This window comes from Camelus ferus, chromosome 33 (genome assembly GCF_009834535.1).
Source record: "Camelus ferus isolate YT-003-E chromosome 33, BCGSAC_Cfer_1.0, whole genome shotgun sequence".
Classification (NCBI taxonomy): domain Eukaryota; kingdom Metazoa; phylum Chordata; class Mammalia; order Artiodactyla; family Camelidae; genus Camelus; species Camelus ferus.
Genome location: NC_045728.1, coordinates 2,188,077 through 2,209,468, shown reverse-complemented (window position 1 = coordinate 2,209,468; position 21,392 = coordinate 2,188,077). Strand labels below are relative to the sequence as shown.

Genomic DNA, 21,392 nt, shown 5'->3' with positions numbered 1-21,392 from the left:
ACCTGGCTCATAGTCTGATGATTACTAATGTTCTTGGGTGAGAGTAGTAGTAAGTCCTACGTTGGAGACTGGGATGAAGGTGGATTTTTCTGTGAGAATGTGGTGAGCTAGCTTTCCCAGGAGCGAAACGCGTATACTGGAAATATTTACATGACCCGATGTGTAGGCGTCTCCTATTTTGGTCTGATAGATAACAAGAACACGGGGTGGGGCGCTCCAGTTCCCTAGAACTCTGCAGCCTCTTGGAAGGAAGAAAGGGGTCTGCAGAGATGTCTGTGTGTGGAGACGTCCAACCAGCTGGCCTCGTGGACGGACATTGAGATGTCAGGTTCTAGATGTCCATTCAGTCACCGTGCTCCCATCGATTCAGTGCTGAGTGTGTTTTGCCTTGTTCTGGGCTGAGAGAGAGTGATCATGAACAAGGCGCCGTCCCTCCCTCCTTCGGTTCTCTTGTACCTTCACACTTGACCTTTGTAACACGCATTCCCCGTGAGACTCACTCACGACCCACACAGTCGTTTCCAGCGTGTGTCTCCACAGCAGACTGCAGCCTTGGGGGCTGGGAGGAGGCCAGGACAGTCCCTGCTGCCTTATGTCACCTGCCCGGGTACGTACCTGCTGCATGGATGTGAGAAGGCGGCCCGCATCCCAGCTGGGCAGTCAGGAGCGACCTTCCAACCCAGCGCCTTGAGCCTGGACTTGGGAGAAAATGTCCCAGGGCGCTTCTGGTCTTCGGCTTGCCGTGTCTTCGGATCCCTGGGGCCCTGCGTGTGCTGTCCAGCTGTGTCTTCAGCAAATGGAAGTGGCTAATAGAGTTTCCCAGAGGAAGCTGTGGTTAGACTCCGTCTGGAGAGGCAAATGGTACGGAGCATAAGCTCTGAACACAGGTCTGTGTAGTTTCTATTGTGTTGGACTATGTCACAGCTCTCCTCCACAAGAGTGAAAAAGCAAAGCATTGCATGGAAAATGGATGGCTCCCCATCCTGCCTTCAAAGGTGGGCTGACACCGGGAAGCCAGGAGGTGGTGAAGAAAGACCATTGGACCAGGGGTGGAAAGGCACATGGAGTCATCCCGCTCTTATTAGGAGCTGAGCCTTCGGAAGGAGGGAGTCCAGAGAGGTGAGGGAAGCGCCCCAAACACGTCGGGAGGTACTGGCCGCGGGGTGGACTGGGGTCACAGCCATTGTTACGAGAGGCAGTGAGGACTCAGACACGGAAGGAATGGGCGAGGGAGCGGAGGATGGACAGAGGCAGTCAGACTAACTCTGCCTGACGGGGGCTTTGGCCCTGCTCGGGGTTCACACGAATTACACACCCATCCGTGTTCTTGCAGCATTTCATAAATGTCCTTACCCAGTGCACACAAATGTTCTGGCGTGGGCGTGTGTAAGGTGTGCGGGGTAGGCTACGTGTAATTCCATCATCCCCAGTGATGCGGACAATAGGATTACTGCGTAGATGGGAACCTGACATTAGGGAGGTCACAGCAGGTCATGTCAGTTCAGACGCCCTCCTTACCTGTCTAGGACAGTGGTAATTTTGCATGGAAATCATACTTCAAAGGTTAGAGATATACATCAGACACCCCTAACCTAATAAACCAGTACAGGTCCACCACCCATTAATTTATCCACATCTCCATTTATCCTATTTAGCTATTATTTTGGCCTGTCTAACCTTTTATACGGACGTGCTTGTTTTCATCCTTAAACTGCCATCTTTCAATTTCTTGGCATTCTTTTGATTTCCAGCCAGCACTTGGTCATTAAGTGTGTGTAGATCTTATCCTTCCATGTCATGAATACCAAATGTCTTCATCTTCCTAACGGTCCTTCGTTTGGAAGTCCCCAGCCTGCCGGAAAATAATTTTTAATTTTTGAATTTTCCCCAGCTGTACTATTCACTTAAATTCAACAAATATTTATCAAAAACGTATGATATGGCATTGTGCGAGGCTGCAGGAATAGAAGAGACAGAATTTAAACTCTCACAAGTATTATTCATGTCAGACATTCCAACGCAGTGGGCATTCCCCCAGGCTGAACAGGGAAGTCATGGTCTTTACGAGGAAGTCAGAACTTCAAAGGATGGTTAGACCTGAGCCTGAAAACGATGGGACACTATTCTTGACAGAATCGCAGCATATGCAAAGGCCCTGCGTTGAGAAAGAGGAACCTTGAGGGATTAAAATCATCATAAAGTCAAAAGTGGTGTGGCTCAATAAAGGAAGAGGGGACAGGAGGAACGGACAGAGCCTCAGAAAGCACTTAAAGGGTCTGGGACTCTATTCAAATTGCCGCGTGGAGCCAGTAAAGACTGAGTCAGGAGAGGAGTGACATGGCTCAGATTTTCAGGAAAACCTTATTTCACTGTGGAGTTTGAAACAGATCCAGCAAGAACAGAGGGAGGACATCCCTGGAAGGGGGTCTCGTGATCCAAAGAAGAGAACGAGACGGCGCCGCGGCCAGGCCAGGGTGAGGGGCTGAGGCCGAGGGAGGGGGCCGCATGCGTCAGGCTGTGGATGGAGAACTCAGAGGGGGGAAGACTGGCCGGAACCGGGCGGGAGGGGCCGGTGGTGACTGGAGCCATGAGTCGTGACTCAGAACTGGGCACGTGAAGTTCCTGACTCTTCCTGAGCTGCCGTGACAACTATTATGAGTAACATTTGAAGAATTGATACACAGTCATCTTGAGTAAAGGAAACATTTCTTGGTTTCTATTTTTCCAATATTCTTCAAATAGCTTTCATCAAATATTAGGCCCAGCATTTATTTTTGGCACAAAGTCCTGAGACCTGCCGACAACAATCTGTACTATCATCGTCCCGAGGGTATCGTAAGGACCGCGGCTTGGGGGCCAGCGGTCATGACTGTTTCCAACGTTGTTTTCCTGGGTTGTTAAAAAAAAAAATAGATGCTGGCGGCCTGTGTGGAGTCTGTACCACACACGAGGCCCATCACTGGGTACTTTATGTGCCATCTCATTTAGCCTGCACAGCAAATGTATGGGGCAGGCGATACTCCTATTTAATACAGGAGAAAACTGGGGCTCTGAGGGGCAAGGAAATCACCCAAGGGCAAGCTGGCAACTTGTGGGGCTTAGGCTGAAAGTCAGAGCCATGAAGCCTGACATCCACACCTGGTCCACTCCTCCTCGGCCCTCCTGCCCCATCGCCCAGCCTCCAGCGTCAAATAGCACGCTTTGCATGGTCTTTCCTCAAATGTTCTCCTCTGCACGCGCCCGCTCCTCTGCACGCTCATGTAGCTCTGTGGGTTATTTGCAGCTCCTCCATGTCAACGGAAGATTTAATTACTCAAGGGGCCTTAATGTCTTCTGCAAACTTGGGAGCGTTCTTTATGAATTCCCTTTGACAGATCATTGACAGAAATATTACATTTGGTTTATCCCAGCAACTCTCCCCTGGGGAATCTGGTACTAATGCTTCTCCGTATAGAAACATGCCAGTCTCTCCTTGATTTGTGTTTTAGCTTGAAGCTAATTCTCTACTTTGGGGGGAAAAAATGTTTGTCTCCTCATTACCCATTTCCTTTTCAAGCATCTTTGGTCCTGACCCCTGGTGGACACCGCTGTGAAAGCTTCGGTGGGTCATTTTCCTGCGTCGCCCCTTAGTCACACGTTCGCGCACAACGTTGTCCCTGCTCTCCCTCCCCCGGTTCAGAGCTACCTGGTCCTCACCCAAGTTCACTGTCCCAGGCCACTCCCAAGATGCTTGTGGCTCTCCGCTAACCTGGATGAACAAAGTGTAGACAAGGTTCAGGGAACTCACTGCCACGTCGGCTCCCGGGTTGGCAGGGATGGGACGTCCTACCTGCAGCCTCGGGGGCTTTGTGGGAAACATCCTGAGCTGCCAAAGGCGATGCCAAAAAGACAGACAGACGCAAGCCGGGGAGTGCAGAAGCCTGCAGAAACGTGTTCAATTATTTCCTCAATTTCTAAGATTCAATAAAACAAAGAATAGAGACACTTTGAATACGGAGGAGGATTTGTTTTCTGACTGAAGACATGGCACGGATTTGTGTAGTGTCTTTAGTCTAACTTGACGGTGATTGAAGTAAAGGAGAGAAAAGCAAGTGGGGTAGCTGGCGTGTGAGATCAGTCAGAAACACGGGGAAGTGTGGGCCCCGCAGGCGGTGCAGACGGGAAGCCTTCTGCAAGCAGACAGCTGAGGGGAGGTCTGGTCCTCTTAAAAATAGGTGGGGTGCCTTCCCATCTGCCCGCCCGCCCCATCTCTGCCCGCTGCTCCTCCTGCCCAAGTCCATCGCGTACCCACCCCCCACCCCTCTCCAGGCCCTGCAAGGCAGGCAGTGAACACTCACAAGTCTAGCTCAGGGACCTACACCTTTAGAAACCTCAGGGTGAGTTATTTCAGTCTCCACCACTTCCCACTTCTTGAGGAAAGTTACCTCGGCGTGAACACTAACCCATCAGATTAGCTGTTTACCTTCAATGTGTACGTTTCACTAGTAAACTGATTTCATGAAACCAATGAGCATGTGTGTGTGTGCTGTAGAAATGTCGTCAACGTGTTAAAAATCATAGCAAAATAACATCCCAGAGGTTCAGCTGGAGCTACATTTATAATAAAAAATATTGATTGATTTCAGGGGTGGCAAAGCTCAGTTTTACCCAGTTACACTCTCACTGCCCCTTCTAAAGCAGCATGACTCAGGGATGAATTCACAGCTTAGTCTTTTATATACAGCTGCCATTACAAAATGTTCTTTGTGACACACAGAATTATATCTGCAGCTGTCTATATCTACATATACGTACACACACACACAGAATTTGCTACGTATCCTAAACGGCTTATCCTAAGAAACTCAGGAGAGACTCACCAAAAAAAAAAAAAAAAAAAAAGAAAAGAAACAAAAACAAAAAGCAAACCCAGAATGAGTCTAAGAAAAAAAAAAGTACCAAAAAGGAAAGAAAGAGAGAGAGAAATTCAAAATAAAAAAGAAGAGGCTGGAGAGAGAGATGTCTGGAACACACGATAAATAAAGCCCTTACTGAAGAGCTGGGACGAAGAGACCCCAGAAAGTCCAAAGACACAGGGTATAAAACTTGCTAGTCCCGTTGACCTCGAAAGCCCTTCCAACCATGATATTCTAACAGTCTAGTCTTAAAAGGATGGCTTAAATACGCTCTTTATGGCCAGAAGCCTGGCGCAGGCGATGATCCAGACTGCCGTGTCCCAGCTAGGCGTTAGGGGAAGATTCCCAGACGGGCCATTAATTTAGATTTAATAGGACAGTTACTGTAAGTTTAAATAAATGCCAGTTAAATATTAACAGCCTATTTATTGAAGATTAACACTGCTGGTTGCATTGTGGAATTTTCTTTTCCTTAAAGAAACCCTTTACCGGAAGACTTTTAATCACCTTGGCGCTTCCATCGCCTGCCTTAGATCCAGGGCAGCTCGTTAATTACTTTGTACCGCAGTTTTCTGAGTTTTGATGTGGACACCTTGGTGGATGAGGACGGTGGACGGCTGGGAGGAGGAGCGAGATTTCTCGACAGGAGGAACTCATGAGCAAAGAAGAGTGTTGAGAAGCGTGCAGACCGCACGCTGTGGGAGTTGGAAGGGGACATGGAGGTCACTTGACTCACATGCCTCACTTAGAAGGGAAGCAGAAGTGACCCAGGCAACGCCAGGGAGCCAGTAAGTGACCGACTGGGGGCCAAATGCAGCGCCCTGGTCCCCAGCCCTCCCCCAGGCTATCATCTTGCTCTCGAATAGTGCTTCTAACTCTCAAAAGTGCATTGGCCCATTTGGATGCGTCAGGCACTGGATTTTCCCAAAGACCCACGTATTGTGGAGAGGTTGGTTCTCTTGAAAAGAAAGAAGCTAAGAAATCAAAACGAGCAAGCGACTTATTTAAGGAGGCACAATGATGGCCTGAATTAAGACTTGGATCCAGATTCTCTGGTTCACAAAATATTTACAAAATGCCACCTCCAATCAAAAGTACCGTCGAACCCATGCGTACAAATGGAGTGTACTGAGCAAATCGTTATCTCTTTGAAATTCACCTCTGCTGCTGCCGCTTCTGGCTGAGGAGAAAATGCAGAAAATGCAGGAAACAAAGGTTCAAGTGAGACGTGAGTGAATGGCGGGTGATTAGGGAGAAAGGCATGCGGGGGAGACGGAAGGCTAGGCCCTCCGATGGGAGCTTCGGGGTTTAAGCCCCAAATTTGGGGGCGAGTGAGATGACCGTTCAAAGGGCTCCTTCTAGGTGAGAAGCCAAGAGAGAGTCTGGTGGGGCTGCGTCCTGCAGACATCAGAACGGGTGTGTCTGTGCGGGCGGGCGGGCGTGTGCCGGTAGCCCTGCTCCCGTGCCCGAGGCCACCGGCTAATCCTGCAGCGCGGCCGTGGGCTGTCCCACGCAGGCCCTGGGAGGTGAGGCAGGCTCTGCGGATCAGTGTCCAGTGTCTGGTGTCAGTCTGGACCCGACCCGGGGCAGGGGGCTTTGGCCCACAGGAGCCCACGGGAGCCAAGAGGGGCCAAAGCCCCATGAAAAGGACACAGGTACTACTTAGCCTGGGCGGGGCAGCCCGTCTTGCTCTCAGGCCGCTTCCCCTTGCCGGGTCCACGTGGGAGCAGGGCAGATCCGCGTTCCCAGGAAGCCCCGTCCTCCTTCTCAAGTGCAGGCTGGTTGTATCTGTGCGTTTTTCAAGACACTGGGGTGGGAACCAGAGGGTCCCCTCTTCCTGCCCTGGTTTGAAGGCTAAGCTACTCCCCTTTCCGCCCACATCTCAGCGGGAAGTGTCTGCCCCGTCCCCGGGACGACACCCTTGGGCTGTGCACAGGGCTGGTGCCCTCGGGCTGCTCCCGGGTTCCCAGAGTGGATACCAGGCCCGGACCCTCTGGAGGAGGGAGGCCCACGCACCAGCCTCCCCTCCAGGCCCCGTGCTGGGCCCCTGCGGAGGAGCAGGCCCTGTGCTGAAGGCTGTCCATCCGGGCTCTCCCTGCAGCCCCGCACCAGCCCGCTCTGGTCCATACCGTTCTCACCACCAGCTCACAGGCGAGGTCACCCCACAGGGTCGCACGGCTGGTGATGGAGGAGACGATGCTCCCCTTCGGGCCTGTCTGACTCCAAAGCCCCTGGTCATTCTTAATCAATAAATATGCACTGAAGGAATCAATGAATGCATGAACACAGGACGCGGAAGCAGTCGGGGTTTTCAGTCGGCAGAGCACTTCAGACGTACCCAGCCCAGGCTTACACGAGCGCAGTCTGTGAACATAAAACGCAGTCTGCCCAGGCTCCTTCCGGTCGGTCTTGGGTTGTGGAACATTCTTTTCAGCCTGCAATCAGATTCCCGCCCAGCCGCCTGCCCATTCATCTCTTCTCACTGTTAAGCCCCAGTTTAAAGCCATTTCTTCAGGGAAACGTCTTGTGGTCTCCCAGATTCCATGAGAGACTTCTACCATGTGCATCCTTCCATCCCCCACCCCCCATGCTTACCGCCCTTGTGTCTACCATCCGGTCAAGTTTTTGCCTTAACGTCTGTCTCCTCTGCTAGGGCTGGACGCACGCTGATTTGTTTCTGTCTCTCTCGCCCACAGCATAAACCCACCACCTAGTGCATCTCTGGCACTTCGTGTGCACTAAATAAAAACATCCTTGTCAGGAGCATGAATTTCTTCCCTACATTTAAAAATCCTTGAGAGCCCCCCTCCCCCTCCCCCTCCGGTGCCACTTTAAATGGAGCTCAGGAAACCACGGTCAGTGCCTGGAAATCTGAACACGCATCATGGGATCAGCTTCCCACGGGAGAGACACATCCCAGCTCTCTTTTCTCAGCAGAGAGAGTGCGCTCGGGGCCTCCAGGGAGCGTGGGGCTGAGTTCATTACAGCTTGAACTTTCGTGGACGGAAATGAAGCGAGAACCACTGATCAACCCAACAGCCCTAGACTGTGAGCAAACTGAGGGCAGGGCGATGTCTTTCGTCTTCGTATCTCTGACTCCCAGCACAGCTCCTGGCCTGCAGGAGGCGCTCAGAGTCTACTTGTTGAGGTTTGCTGACTACACTGAGTTCCGCTGACTAACCAGATGCCCAGAGGTACCCACACTGGGCAGTAACGGTTGTGTTTCCGTGGTTCTCCCATTTGCCACAGATGCAGCAAAGGAGATCTACGACTTAGCCCTTCAGCAGGGCCCTCACCTGACAGGGAGAGCAGAGCGGACACTGGAGCCAGAGCCAGCCGTCCTGAGTTCTCGTCCTGACTTGCCAGTTGTTACCCTTATGTCCTGTGATACACGAGTCCTCCCCCTGGGTTCACAACCCCGCTTATGAGATGAGTGGTTTACGTTCAATACCTTTCCAGGCTCCTTCTGGCCACATCCCTCTGGGGTTCTGTGAATCCAGGGTCTTCTTAGAACCCACAGCCTAGATAAGGAGAGATTCTTCCTGGGGACCTCTGGCTCTGGCGATGTTCCCCTGTGGGGCACCCGCTCTGGCTTTGGTGATATTTTGACTTTGGTCATTTGTGCTGCTTTGCTTTACTTTTCTGTCCGATGATTCCACTGACCACCTCTCCACTTTTTGTACCCAACAGAGCTTCACGCCTTTCAGAGTCCGTGGGCAGCCTGACCCCGGCCACTCCCCCCCATCCTCCGCCTCCTCCACTGTCCCTGTTCCTGGCCGCTTCGCTCTCCCGGACGTTTCTTCCCCGTCTCCAGGTTGCTCTTTGGCTTTTCCCACTGGGGCCCTAACATGCTAGACAGTGGACAGTGGCTGCATTTGGATCCTATATTCCTCTAAGGGGAGAAGGCAGCACGCATTTTCCCAGAGTCCAGCCCTGCTACTCCCTAAGCCACCTCCTTAGCCAGACGGACGCAGCCTGTTCGATTCCCCCTCCCGCCGCCTGTGCGGTGCCAGGCCGCCCTCACTGCCCTGCGCGTCGCAGCCTCTCGCCCGCGCGCCTATGTGGAGTCTCCGCCAGGAGAGGGGGCCTGTCGCCTTGTCAGGGAAGGAGAAGCCGCCCTGGCATTTGTTCAGCGAGGGCCCTTCTTTGGGTCCGTGTGTGTGGAACGTGCACTGCTCTCTTGCTGGGCCCCCGCTTGCTGCAGGGAACACAGAGTCAAACACAAACAACAGCTGAGCTCACTTTCCCGGCGAGTCTCCCCCCTTCCAAGCCTGCTTCAGCGCGGAGACGCCGCGGCTGCCAAGAGCCTCCGACGGCCCGCGTCCTCACCTGCCCGCCAGCGCTCCAGGGTCTGCCCGGCACGCTCCTGCGCTCCCCCTCCTTCGCAGTCATGGGATTATTAAGGGGCATATGATTGCGTTCCTCTGCTCAGACAGGGGGTGTGTGTGTGTGTGAGTGTGTGTGCCTGTGTGTGTGTACATGTGTGCCTGTGTGTGTACGTGTGTGCCTGTGTGTGTGCGTGTGTGCCTGTGTGTGTGTGCGTGTGTGCCTGTGTGTGTGTGCGTGTGTGTTGAGTGTGTGCCTGTGTGTGTGTGCGTGCCTGTGTGTGCCTGTGTGTGTGCGCCTGTGTGTGCCTGTGTGAGTACGTGTGCGCACGCCGTGAGCTTGAAAGGCATTGTCCTGTAGATGTTTTTATAACCTGGAGCAGTTACAGCTGTCAGCACGGAGACAAGCTGTGACAAGCCGATCTGTGTGTGCAGTGTATGTGCATGCAGGAGGGAGAGGCGGCGGGAGGGCGGCGGGGGATGCAGAGGTGGGCGCTCGTAAGGGGTCTGCTTTCCAGGGGGTAGAAAGGGAGTTGCTTCTATAAAGGACACAAATAATGAAATTGCTCTGACTGCCATGCCGTTTTCATGAACTCAGATATGCTGGGAAAAAATAAAATAAATCCAGCCGTTCCTATGAAGCAAGGGGCAGGATGTAAGATCAGCCACTCAGTGTTGTTTACATTTCGGGATTAGGGAGTGAGAAGGGAGTTGACATATGATTTTGATCTTCCTCTATTCAAACCACTTCAATAACAAGTTTCAGTAAAACGGATCCTGCCCTGTTACCTGTGCGGGCATCCCTGGCCTCTCACCGCTTTCTCACCTTCCGTTTTTGAATGCAGTTTGGATTCCCTGGGCCCACAGAGCAGCTATGCGGTCGCCAGGGGCTTTTCTTTGTCCACCCTGAGCGTTACCTGCTCTCTGCTGGGTCTTCTGCCGGCCAGGCTGGGAGGCTGTTGCTCGCCACTCCGCCTTCCCTGGCCGGGGACAGAGATGGTTTGCCTGTCTGAGATCAACCGCACGCAGACCGGTATGAACCGAACACCTTGCAGAGCCTGCGAGGAGAGTTATTTTTCTTCCTGGCTATAGTAATGAAGTGGTGGCAGGCAAAACGTATTAATAAACCATCTTCCACCTTAAATGGATTTCTAAGTATTTTGCTGTAGAGTTAATCATGTCTGTGGGCCCCTGGGGAAGGCCTGTTGTTGTCATTACCCACATTCCTAGATGCGAAAACTAATGTGTATTTGTACATGCCTGGGAATTAGAGGCAAGAGCCAGGGTGAGAATTCATCACGAAGGGACCCATCCCTCCATTCTCAAGCCTGTAGGGAAATGGCTCCAAAGCCCAGAGTGAGACCCTCTTGCCTCTTCACTGCTGACATTTCTTTCCCCTTGAGGGGTAGGCTGTGTTTACGAAGAGGAGTTGGGGGGGAGCGGGAGGGGTGGTTCAAAACAGGTGGATGGAAGATGAGAGGTAACCCCTTGGCTTCTGCAGAAGGAGAACCCCAAATTCGGCAGACTGAAAGTTAGCGATCCTGATCTCAGGCCCGGTGTTTGCTATCACAGAACGTCATAGCTGGTGAGATCCACAGTTTCCCATTGCAAAGTGAAGCTAAAGCAGAGACACGTGAGAAAGGACTCGTGCTGAAATAGGCTCCTTCTCCTCCTTTTCTCTCCAAAGGATGAACAAAGCCTCCTGCTCTCTGTAGACATATTTTTTTTTTCCTGATAGTAAAGTCATTCTTTGTGGCCATAAGTTGACAATTGACTTTTTTGGTGCTATCTATCAAGTGGTCCCTACTGGCCAAAACGAGCAGATGGGTTTTCCTGAGAATTTAATATCAGAAAAGTCACCAGAGGAGACGAGGGGGAAATGGGTGCAGTGATGGATTAGGAGATCCACAGTGTAAGCTGCTTGACTTTCCATGGCCAATCACTTTCTGGTCAATTGTTAAAACAGGGAGGGGGCGTGATGACTGAAACGCCGTCATCACTCAGACGCATGTGATCTCCACCTAAGTGGGGCGACCCCTTGAAAGGTGCATGGACTTCTGTGGCACCTAGACCCTTACAGTATCGGTGATTCCATTAGAATGATTCGGCTCTTTGGTGTTGGCTGGATGGCTTTTGGGGAGAACATTTTTGTTGTTGTCATTTAACAGCTGTTTAAAAACCAAAAAAAGCTTCCTGGTTGGATTTGGTAGAGAGTCTAGGCGGAAAACAAAGCCACTGCTGCCTCCTCTCTCTCCCCAGGGAGAATCTGGGTCAGTGCAGGGAGCTCAGACTGGAGTCCCCGAGAAGAGAGCGTGCTGGTGTCAGCGTGCTGGGTGGGCTGTGCGTCTCTGGGCTTCCCCCCTGGTTCAGGAGCCTAGCCCAGGAGGGAAGGAACTGCATCCCATCGGAGCTGAAGTCAAAGGAAACATACAACTGTAGGCACAGAGGGACCCACAGCAGCCAGAGAGGGGGAGTGACAGGAGCTGAGGCCTGTGCAGCTTTTCCCTGGGTTTCAAGAATTTGGAAAGCACACCTCTTAGGAGGAGATCAGCTCTGTAAGAGTGAAGCCCAGGAGACCTGGGAGTATCGATAAAGCCAGGGGCTCACAGTCATTCATCTGAGTGAGCACTTTGCAGGGCTAGCATCTTTTAATGTCGACAAAACAAGAATAAAGAATGTTAAGTCGGTGTCGGAACTTGACCAAAATTTTGATGTGGTTTTGCCAGTTTCGCACACTAAAAGGCTTCTGGGATCTTGCATTTGTTTTATATATGGAAGATCTCTATTTAGAGGTGTTTAATGCAGCTTTTGGGGCGGGGGGGTGCTGACAGTTGAATAAAAATGAGATTATTCTAAAACATCCTCCCAACACTTTAAATTTACTCTAAATGCTAATGAATTAATCTGATAAATTTAAAGGTGCACGCATGCATTCTGCAGGGTTTTCCTTTTCTAGTTAATTAGTTTGTGACCCTTATTAAGATGTCTTGGGCTTATTAAGACTGCGTGGTAACTTTGCCTTTCTCCTGAATTTGGGAGTGATGGCTCTTCAAGGGGCGAAATGGTTAAACTCCTCGCCTGGGCTCGTGCGCGGCCGCGGCGCGGCGCGGCGGGGGTTAAGGTGGGCGCCCGCGCCCCGCGCCCCGCGCCCGCCGCCCGCCGGGATGCGCGCAGCCCGCCCGCTCGCTCGGCGCCGGCACCGCGGAGAGTGGCGGTCAGTGATGGAGCCGCTGCCATGACAACCCCGGCGGTCGGGGCCCGCGCGCGTCGGGGCTGCTCCCGGGAGGCCGGCGGCGCGGAGGCCGGGGGCGGCCGCTGAGCGTGGCGTCCGCGCGGCTCCGGGGCCGGCAGCGCCTCGCCTTCCCCAGCGCGCGAGCGAGAGAGCAAGCGAGCCAGGGGCGGCCGCCGTGCGCTCCCGCCTCGGCCGCCGCCGCCGCGGAGACCGCCCCGCCGAGACCGGCCGCATCGCGGGGGCTGCAGCGCGCGTCTGGGCTCGGACGAAGTTGACCGAGGCGGCTGCCGCAGCATCCCCGGTCCGGATCGCGCGAAGCCCGGCGTCGCCTCGCCTCCTGGCTCACCCCTGCGCCTCCTGCGTGCTCCACTTTCCAGCTCCGCTATTGCTGCAGACTGTCTTCTGCTGGCCATCCTTCCACCGAAACTTACAAAGAAAGTGTCGGATTTGCCCTTGCTGGAACTGAGGGATTCAGACCACCTCTGCGCAGCCGGATCTCACCCACCCCCTGTCCCCTTCTGGTACCAAAGTGCTCACTGCTCTCCGAAGTGCCATGCCTGAACTGTTACGGGGAAGAAGGGGCTCCTGAGCCGTGCCGCACCTCGGCACCTGTCTTGCGCTTCCCCTCTCTCGGCCACCTCCCCTGGCCGAAGCAGCACCGAGGGAGCCCCCTTTGGATGCCCTCCGTGGAGACTGCTTCTCCGAGGCCGGAGCGCTGAGGCTGGATTTGGGGAGGAATAGGAGACTTGGAGGAGTCTGCGCGCTCTACTCCTGCCCGCGCCTCTGGGTCCCCGTGCTCGCTCCCCCACCCCACCCACTTCCTGTGCGCGCCCAGGGGGCGTGTGCCGAGCCGCTGCCGGAGTTCTGGGAAGTTGTGGCTGTCGAGGATGGGGGTCTGTGGGTACCTGTTCCTGCCCTGGAAGTGCCTCGTGGTCGTGTCTCTCAGGCTGCTGTTCCTTGTACCCACAGGAGTGCCCGTGCGCAGCGGAGATGCCACCTTCCCCAAAGCTATGGACAACGTGACGGTCCGGCAGGGGGAGAGCGCCACCCTCAGGTAGGGAGCCGCCATTCTTCTTTGAATTGACAATGATTTGTGTTGGGGGCGTGGGGGGAGAGGGGCCGGGGTGCGGGTGTGTATACCGGAGCCGCTGGCGGAGGGGTTGCTGGCTCGCTGGGCTGCAGCATTCACAGATGAGCTGGGTGCCCTGGGAAAGTGGTGGTCGTGGGGAAACGCTCCGAGGTTCGGTTCGGGAGATGAGCTGTCTCCCCAAAACCGGCCTCCTTGGCTCAGGACTTGGTAAGCAGGAGGGATGGCTGGGCCAGGGAGCCTCGGGGATCGAGTCCGGTGGCCTGAGCACAGTCTGTGCCCAAACCTGGTATCCGTGGTGACTGGGGGCCTGCCTGGGGCCCAGCGTGAGCAGTCTTCTCTGAAGTTAATGAGCCCAAAGGCTGGGTCTGGCTTCCTGTGAATGCAGTCACCCTGCCCACACCAGGGGGGCTGTCAGCCTGGCCCCCCTGTTGGGGCAGACCTGCTGTTCTGTCTCAGGTCTGACTGTCCTGGGCTTTCCTGGGTTGTCCTCATGCCATGAGCTGGTGGCCAGAGGGATGCACTTTCTCCTGTCTGAACATGGCTCACTGAGATTGAGGTCGTGGAGAAGAGTCTGGTTTGTCCCTGGAAAAGCGTTTCTGGTTACCTGTGCCGTCCACGGAAGCAGTGTGTGCAGAACTCATGTACTGAGCAGAAACTAGGTTTCCGTGTTGAGCTGGGTCCTGGGGTTAAGGCTTGCGGGAACTGGAGGGGGAGGAGGAGAACCTTGGCCATGTGTTGTGTAAGGCAGGAGGGTCTGTCTCCCTTTTGACCCTGCCTCCTGAAATGCTAACTCAACTTGCAGCATCTGAGAGCGTGCCGCTCACAGGAGGGCACCGCGGAGCCGTGGCTGTAATGGGAGCGTGTACACTCTGGAATTTTATGAGAGTCAGCGTGAGGCAGAAGTTAGGAAGGTTTATGGGAGGAATGATAAGCCTGCTTAAGTAACATTTTCCAAACTGGGCCACTGAGCTGACTGCAAGGCAGCATGGCGATCTTCCCATCCTTTGCCCCCGAAGATTCTTGGAGAGAGAAGCTCGTGCTGATGCCCACGGCTCTTCCCTTTGTGGCTGTTCTTCTAAGGCTGGATTGTTCTTGGGTGGCGCGTGTAAGGCAATACCCACGGGACAGAAAATGTCGAGGCCAGGGCATTGGGCCGCAGAGCTGGTTTGTCGGGATGCTATCAAAGGAAGTGTGTGATTTCAGAGCCTGTCAAGGCCTGAGGCACCATGTCCTTCATCGTTGGGGAGGTAATCCCCATGCCCCAGGGAGCGCTCGGCACTTACGGGTTCCGGACGCCCACCTCTTCCACTGAGACCTTTGGGGACTGTTTTGAGCAAAGGTTAAATATCTGACAGCCTCACACCTGAAATAGCTGGGTACCTGCTTTATAAAGGATTTCATGGAAACTCCAAATAGGCCGTGACTTCAGAGTTCTTGGAAGGAAAACAAAAGCAAACCTCTAAAGCCACATGGTCAGTGATGTTTAGTGTTTTCAGGGTGTCTCCTTTGTCCCTAACCCTTGACTGCAAGGAGGAACCCACAAGAGACAAGATGGAGACAGTCTTACCTGGAGAACATTTTAGAATTGAACGGGATGGTGCTTTCCAGGAGAAGGTGGGAGGCCATCAGCTCCAAAAGAGATGTGGAGATAAAGAAATAGCCAAGGGGCCTGGACAGACAGTGGCTCCCATGTTGTAGGAACAGTGAGGGGTCTGGACAGGCAGGATGTGGTCTTCAGAAGGCGGCACCCAGGCTCATGAGAAGCAGGAGTCCACAGAGGGCTGATGAGGCAGGTGCTCAGCCAGGGGCCGGGCCTGGGGTCAGAGCAGCTCCTCCTTAAACTCGCCTCCTCCTGGCCTGGCTGGCTTCTCTTTCTTTGTCTCCCCCCGCCCCAGGCCTCTTCCTGACTCACTCGGAGGCCCCACCCCAGTCTCTGTCCTGCACTCAGTTCTCTTTGGATATTCACATATGCTCTGGACGCACTGGTCTTGATTGGTTGCAGATGGAGGAAGGGGGCCTACAAAGACCCTCCTGGGACAGCCCCTGACACTGAGCGCCAGCCTCTGGGACTGCTTGTCTTCCTGACATGCAGGAGGAAGACCCTCCCAGGGGAGGGAGCCCTGCAGGGCCGGAACTAGAGGATCTGGGGTCCGCCTGCCCCCAGCCTGCTGGCCGCGGGCCTGATTTAGGGTGCGCGCGGGGCGGCAGGTGCTGGGGTGGAGGCGCCCAGGCCGCCGCAGGATGGCCTTCGCCCTCAGGCTCTGGTGCGCGCCCTGGGGTGCGGAGGGCCGCCGTGCTGGCGTGTGCTTTTGTGGTCGGGGAGCCCTTAAGCACTCCAGCACAGCTCTGTGCTTTGTGATTCTGCGTGCAGAGAAGCATGTAGGAATTTCAGAATGTATTTTGTTGGCATCAAACTTGCTAAATTTGCACATAAGCTGATTCCAGGCTGCAGAAATCCAGTGGCTCAGAGCTCTGGGTTCTGTTACTTTTGCTTTTATTGTGCGTATGTGGGTCTCCTCTTTCTTTTGTCTTTCCTCCCCTTCCTTCTTTCCTGCCTTCCTCTCTCCCTTCCTCCCTTCGTCCCTCCCTTCCTTCTTCTTTTGTTCAGCACGTGACCAAGCTACACAGACCACAGCTAGGCAGGCGCTGAGCATGCTGCTCTGCCTGGAGAGCCACCCTGTCCACACCACCCTGGGTGACACAAGGTTCATGCATGTAGTTTCCTTCTCAACCAGCAGAGGACTTTTTGCTTTATTTTCATTTGATTCTGCTTTGTTCTCACCAGTTTCATTTTTTGAGCATCTTTTGCAGTTCGCCCCAAAATGAATGCTTCAGCCACAGCTTCTAGTGCAAGGAAACTTCTTAGAAGGTTTTATTTTCTCCAGTTGGTGCTACTGACCCTCCTGGAGGGACTGGGAAACCTTCCACCTGCTGTGGTGTCCACAGCCTGAATAGAACTCCGGGCAATTTGCAGTCTCCCACTCTTTCTGTCTTCCTGCCAATAGTCTGCATGGAGATTTGTTTAAAAGGGTGAGGTCTCATAAAACAGAATGTGCCATCATTAGAAGAAGAACCAAAGTTTATTGGGCACTCCCCATGTCCTAGGGGTATTCTGAGTGTGTTGAACACGGCCTCACCCATCCTCTAACCATAACATTCACATTTAACCCCAGTAAAACCCCTCTGATTATAGGTGCCATTATTACCCCCATTTTATAGATGAGAAAACTGAGGCTTGGGGAGTTTACATAATTTGATTAAGTTTGCACCGCTAGGAGGTTTGGCCACCAGGTCCTGAGGCAGCAGAACCAATAATGCTAAAAAGAGGAGCTGTACTGCAGTCACCGGGCGCTCGCTCACAGGGAGGCCTCACGACCGCTCTCTGACATAGACCTGCTTGTCTCCATCTCGTGGACAAGGAAGCTGAGGCCCGGAGCGGGGTTCTACCTGGCCTCATGCACGTGGGCACGTGGCAGAGCTGGGATGCTGACTCCGGACTCTGCACGGCAAGCCTGCCCCACTGCCCTCTGAGGCCTCCCAGCTCCCCGCTGGCACCCGCCCTGTTTCCTCTTGCACCCCGTCTGACTCTCTGTCTTCTTTCTCTGCGTGGATTGGGGAGCGGCTCTCTCTTGAAAGCAGGGATCCTGCTCTGCCGTGCTGTGAATCCTGTGTGCTCCCAGGCATTTACCAAGCAGATGCAATCGCTGAACACAGCCCGTCTAAGACTGTGGTCGACCAACCAAGGTGTCCTGAGCAGTTTTTCCTTGAAGGATACTGAGATCTCCTCTCAGAGCCTTGGGTCCGACCCACAAGGCCAGGCTGTGGACGCAGAGGCCACCGACAGCCGAGACAGATGTGCCCATTGACAGATGGGTGGGAGTCCGCCTGGGGTCAGAAGGGCACCCTCTGTCCCGGTGAGCGGAGCTGCGCTCCTTTGACCAGAGCAGGAGGGCCTGAGATGCCCAGCATTGTGGCTGTCTTAATTAGAGACAGTCCCTAAGTGTCACCGCGTCACTTGGTGACTTTGATGAATGCATTTCGTGCTTTCATGGATTCTGCAAGTAAGGCAGCAACCAGTGAAGTGAATTATTTCCTTGGGCTCATCTGCTGAGTGAGTATCCGAGGTGAACGTCAGGCACCCAGACTGCAGGCTTGGCCGCTGTGTGGTGGTGCCTTTTTTTTTTAATGAGTTGAGAATGGAAGGTCTGAGAAATGTCTAAGATGGAAGTTGGGCTTCAGTGTGGTGGTTCCATGGAACAGCAGAGACACCGTGGTTCCCACACCTGAGAAAACCCGTGGGGCCCTCTTCGAGATGGCGGAGGCTGGGCATATCATCCACTTCATGGGAAGCACTTCATTTTACAAGCTGGTGGATTCTCCCTTAGTCTCTCCAGCTACTCCATGGCCTTTTGAGCCTGGAACTACGCCTTCTTCAAGTCTGCACCCCAGGACCTGGCACGTGCCTCAGACCATGGCTGTTGCTGATAGAGTCTGAGTGACAGACCCCCCCCATCCTTCACCTGCTCTGCTGTCGACGTCCTGGCCTTTCTGTTTCATGAACACAGACGACTTTCTCTTGCTAGAGCCTCCCCGTGCGTGGCTCCCAGCGTGGGGGCTCCTCCCACTCCAGACCTGCCCGTGGATGGTGGGTCATCATTTTGGCCTCAGCTCCTGCGAAATCCCCTCCCAGATAAAAATAACCCCCACCAATTCCTGCAGCCTCAGACACCAGCACACCTCCTTCTCCAGAGCAGTCGTCTGCACCTGAGGTCTTCCTGTTCCTTTATTTGGTCCTGTGCTCATCTTCCCCAGCTGGACTGTCATTTCCTTGTGGGCAGGAACCTTCTGCCTCCTTCTTGCCGGGGCCTGGCCTACAGAGGGCGCGCGGCAGCTGCTTTCGCGTGAGTGGTGGAGGCGTAATGTGTGGGACCACCACCTTCTCCTGGTCCTCCCTGCCCTCTTCCATGGGTCCTCTCCTTTTGTCCCCGCCCCGGTCACATCACTGGCTCCCTGTCCGCTCTGTCTGGGTCGTGCTGTGATCGAGCTGGTGTCTCTCTGTCCAGGACACAGATGGTCTGTGCCAATCGCCTGTTACTTCACAGCCGCACCCATGACACCTGCTGCCTTTCTGCCAGGTCGCTCGCCTACCCAGCCCTTCAGCCTTTAAAGAGATGGCTCTCTCCAGCGGTGCACTCAGCCCCAGGCAGACCTCAGGGAAATGAGCATTTTCAAGATAAACAGGGGCACAGGGAAGCCCCCCTCTGCCCGTCCTTCTTTCTCTCTATCTGGAGTCTGCTGTCAGTGGCTGTCTGGCCGGGTAACTCGATCCTTGGTGTAAGAGTCACCTCCTTCCGCAGAGCAGTGCCTCTCACGAAGCAAGGGCTGCCCTGGCCGCCCTGCCCACCCCCCAGGGTCCAGCCCTGTGCGCTCACCTCTGGGGCTTGCCAGGCGCCCAGCAGGGGGACCGGAGCTCCAAAGAGCATTGGCAGATGGAGCTGCGGAGGGAGGCTCCTGGAAGCACACCCAGCCTGTTGAGGAGCCAAGAACGAAAATGGGAAAACTAAAAACCCAGCCGAACACGGGGCAGGCGGAGAAAGGACACGCCGGTTGTTGGGAGAACCTGGGGAAGGTGCGGGGGGCAGCCCGGTTCTCGGCACGCCTCGCCTACGCGGATGCGCGCTTTGCAAAATGTTTCTCTTTTCTTCCGAGTTTGGAAGGATTACAGGGAGTTCAGCCTCCTGGCTTCCCAGATAATGAGGCTGATGAGAGTCAGTCTTGCATGAGGATGCCTTCCTGACAGAGTGAGAAGGCCTGATGTCCGGCTCACACTGTGTCCCGCGGCTGGGAGCTCTCCTGCGCCCGGGACAGGGCACTCTTCCCTACCACGCGCCAAGCCCCCGCGCCAAGCCCCCGCGCTGGCCGTGCGCGCTTCTGACGGCACCAGGCCTGCCTGGGGTTGGGAGCGCCCCTGCGCTCTCTCCTCACGACCGAGTCCCTTTGCTGCTGAAGACTGCGTTCTTAGGCTTCATCCGTGCCACCTCTGCCCCTCTCTGGGACAGCTCCGTTTACCCTGTGTCCGGGGCTGAGCACTCTGCCAGCAGAGTCTTATTTAATCCTCAGAGCCGCTCCCCGAGGCGGACTCGGGGTTACTCCAATTTTGCAGATCAAGAAAGCAAAGCCCTGAGGGGCTGGGGGAGCCAGCTCCCAGGCCGCACAGTCCTGCGGGTGGTGGATGGCCCTGGGGTGGAACCAGCTTTGCCTGACTTCTAGGCTGGTTCTCTCTTTGTACCAAAGGGCTTTCCTCATTCTCTTACTTCTTTTGTCCATTGCCAGGCTCTTCTCTTCCCCAAACCACGTGCATTTGGTGGTTCTCGCTTGTCCTGGGGCACAACAACCTCCTTCCTGGAAGTATTTCGGTAGCTGAGTGCGGGTGTGTGTAAGGTGTGGTGTGGTCTGCGGCGTGGAGACACAGGGCTGGCCTGCCAGCCTGTAGAGGCCCCTTCTCATCAAAGAACCCTAGTGTCTCCACAGATCGTTCAGAGCAAGACTTTTGTTCTGGCCCTTCCAGGGTCTTTAATTCAGATACTAGCAATCTTGGATTCCCTCACAGAGAGTTAACCCCTCAGAATTACCATCCATTTCTCTGGAATTGGGTATTGGACACATTCAGGTGGAAACCCAGTTCCGTGAGGATTCCCCAGGTCAGTCCCTCTGGCTGCCCGGCAGAGGGAGCAGGACAGGGGACAGCTTGCCCGATACGTTTCCCCATTCGTTGCACTAGACGTGGGACCATTGGCATCTCTCCTGGAGAGACGTGAAACAATTCAAGTAACATCCGTAGCACATTCGTTCCCTCAGGCTCAGAGTCTCCACTGATGGGGGAGACGCACCCTCCTCCTTGCGAATCGGAGAGCATTTTGCTTCCTCGGGAGCAGGCTGGTGGGTTCCCACTCTGCATCATAGGTGACTTTGGATACATGAATGATACCGTTAGAGTCAGATGGATGGTCAAATAATAGCCTTTGGAGGAAATCAAGAATTGATTGGGTCTCAGATGCAATTTCAAATCACACGTGTGAGCCACAGGCAGGGAGGGAGGAGCAGAAATATTTAAGGGGAGTGCAATGGATGGAGATGAAACTCTTCAACAAACAAGACCTTCCGAAGCCGTGTTCCAGCAGGAGTGTTGTGCCGGGGAGAAAACGGGCCCCCAGACAGGAGTCTGCTGACTCAAGCACCTTCTCTCTGTGATCTTGGACAAATTTTTTTTTAATTCCTCTGACCGTTATTACCTACCTCAATGGGTTGTTTGGGATTAAAATGAAATAATGTAACACAAAGCCTAGTCTATAATTATAATTCTGGTTTTTTCACATGTATGCATGCTCACACGTATGTGCATGCATGTACGTGTATGTACGGTGGTAACACACTTAGCGATTTTCACCGTAAGCTATTGCAGCTTACACACCCGTGTGGCCACACTTTGATGGATGGCCTGTGTCTTGCTCCCGGAAGACCTGTGAGGAGAGGAAAGCCTCTCCGTCCACTTCAAATTATACTTCTTGGTGTGTTTCTCCTACACATCTGCTTAGTGCCAAGTAATCGTCTTCTGTTCCAACAACTTCTTGAGCTATTTTATTTCAGAGAAGGAGTCAGGAGAAAGGTGTTTCTTTACTTTTCATCGCAAGACTGTTGCATAGCAAGTTATGACAGTTCATGGCTCTGAAGATGAATTTCCTACCAGAAAAAAAAAAAAAGGGAAGTTTCTGTGGAGCCAAGTTTTCTGACACAAATAGTGGGGTCAGGTGTTCACAGACAGATTTAGGATTTGTAGCCCTTTTTCCCTG

General features: G+C 54.0%; 1 protein-coding gene across 6 annotated transcripts in view; it reads left to right on the top strand.

Annotated features, from left to right (window-relative positions):
- NTM (neurotrimin) overlaps positions 1-21,392 on the top strand; it is an 820,661-nt gene that overhangs the window by 453,283 nt on the left and 345,986 nt on the right. For 3 of the 6 annotated variants that reach the window (XM_032472417.1, XM_032472419.1, XM_032472420.1), the window contains one exon: positions 13,422-13,506. In XM_032472417.1, the coding sequence (XP_032328308.1) occupies positions 13,422-13,506 (85 nt within the window). Of the gene's footprint in view, positions 1-13,024; positions 13,507-21,392 lie in introns of those variants that run through there. The other 3 variants (XM_032472422.1, XM_032472421.1, XM_032472418.1) reach the window with 2 other exon arrangements.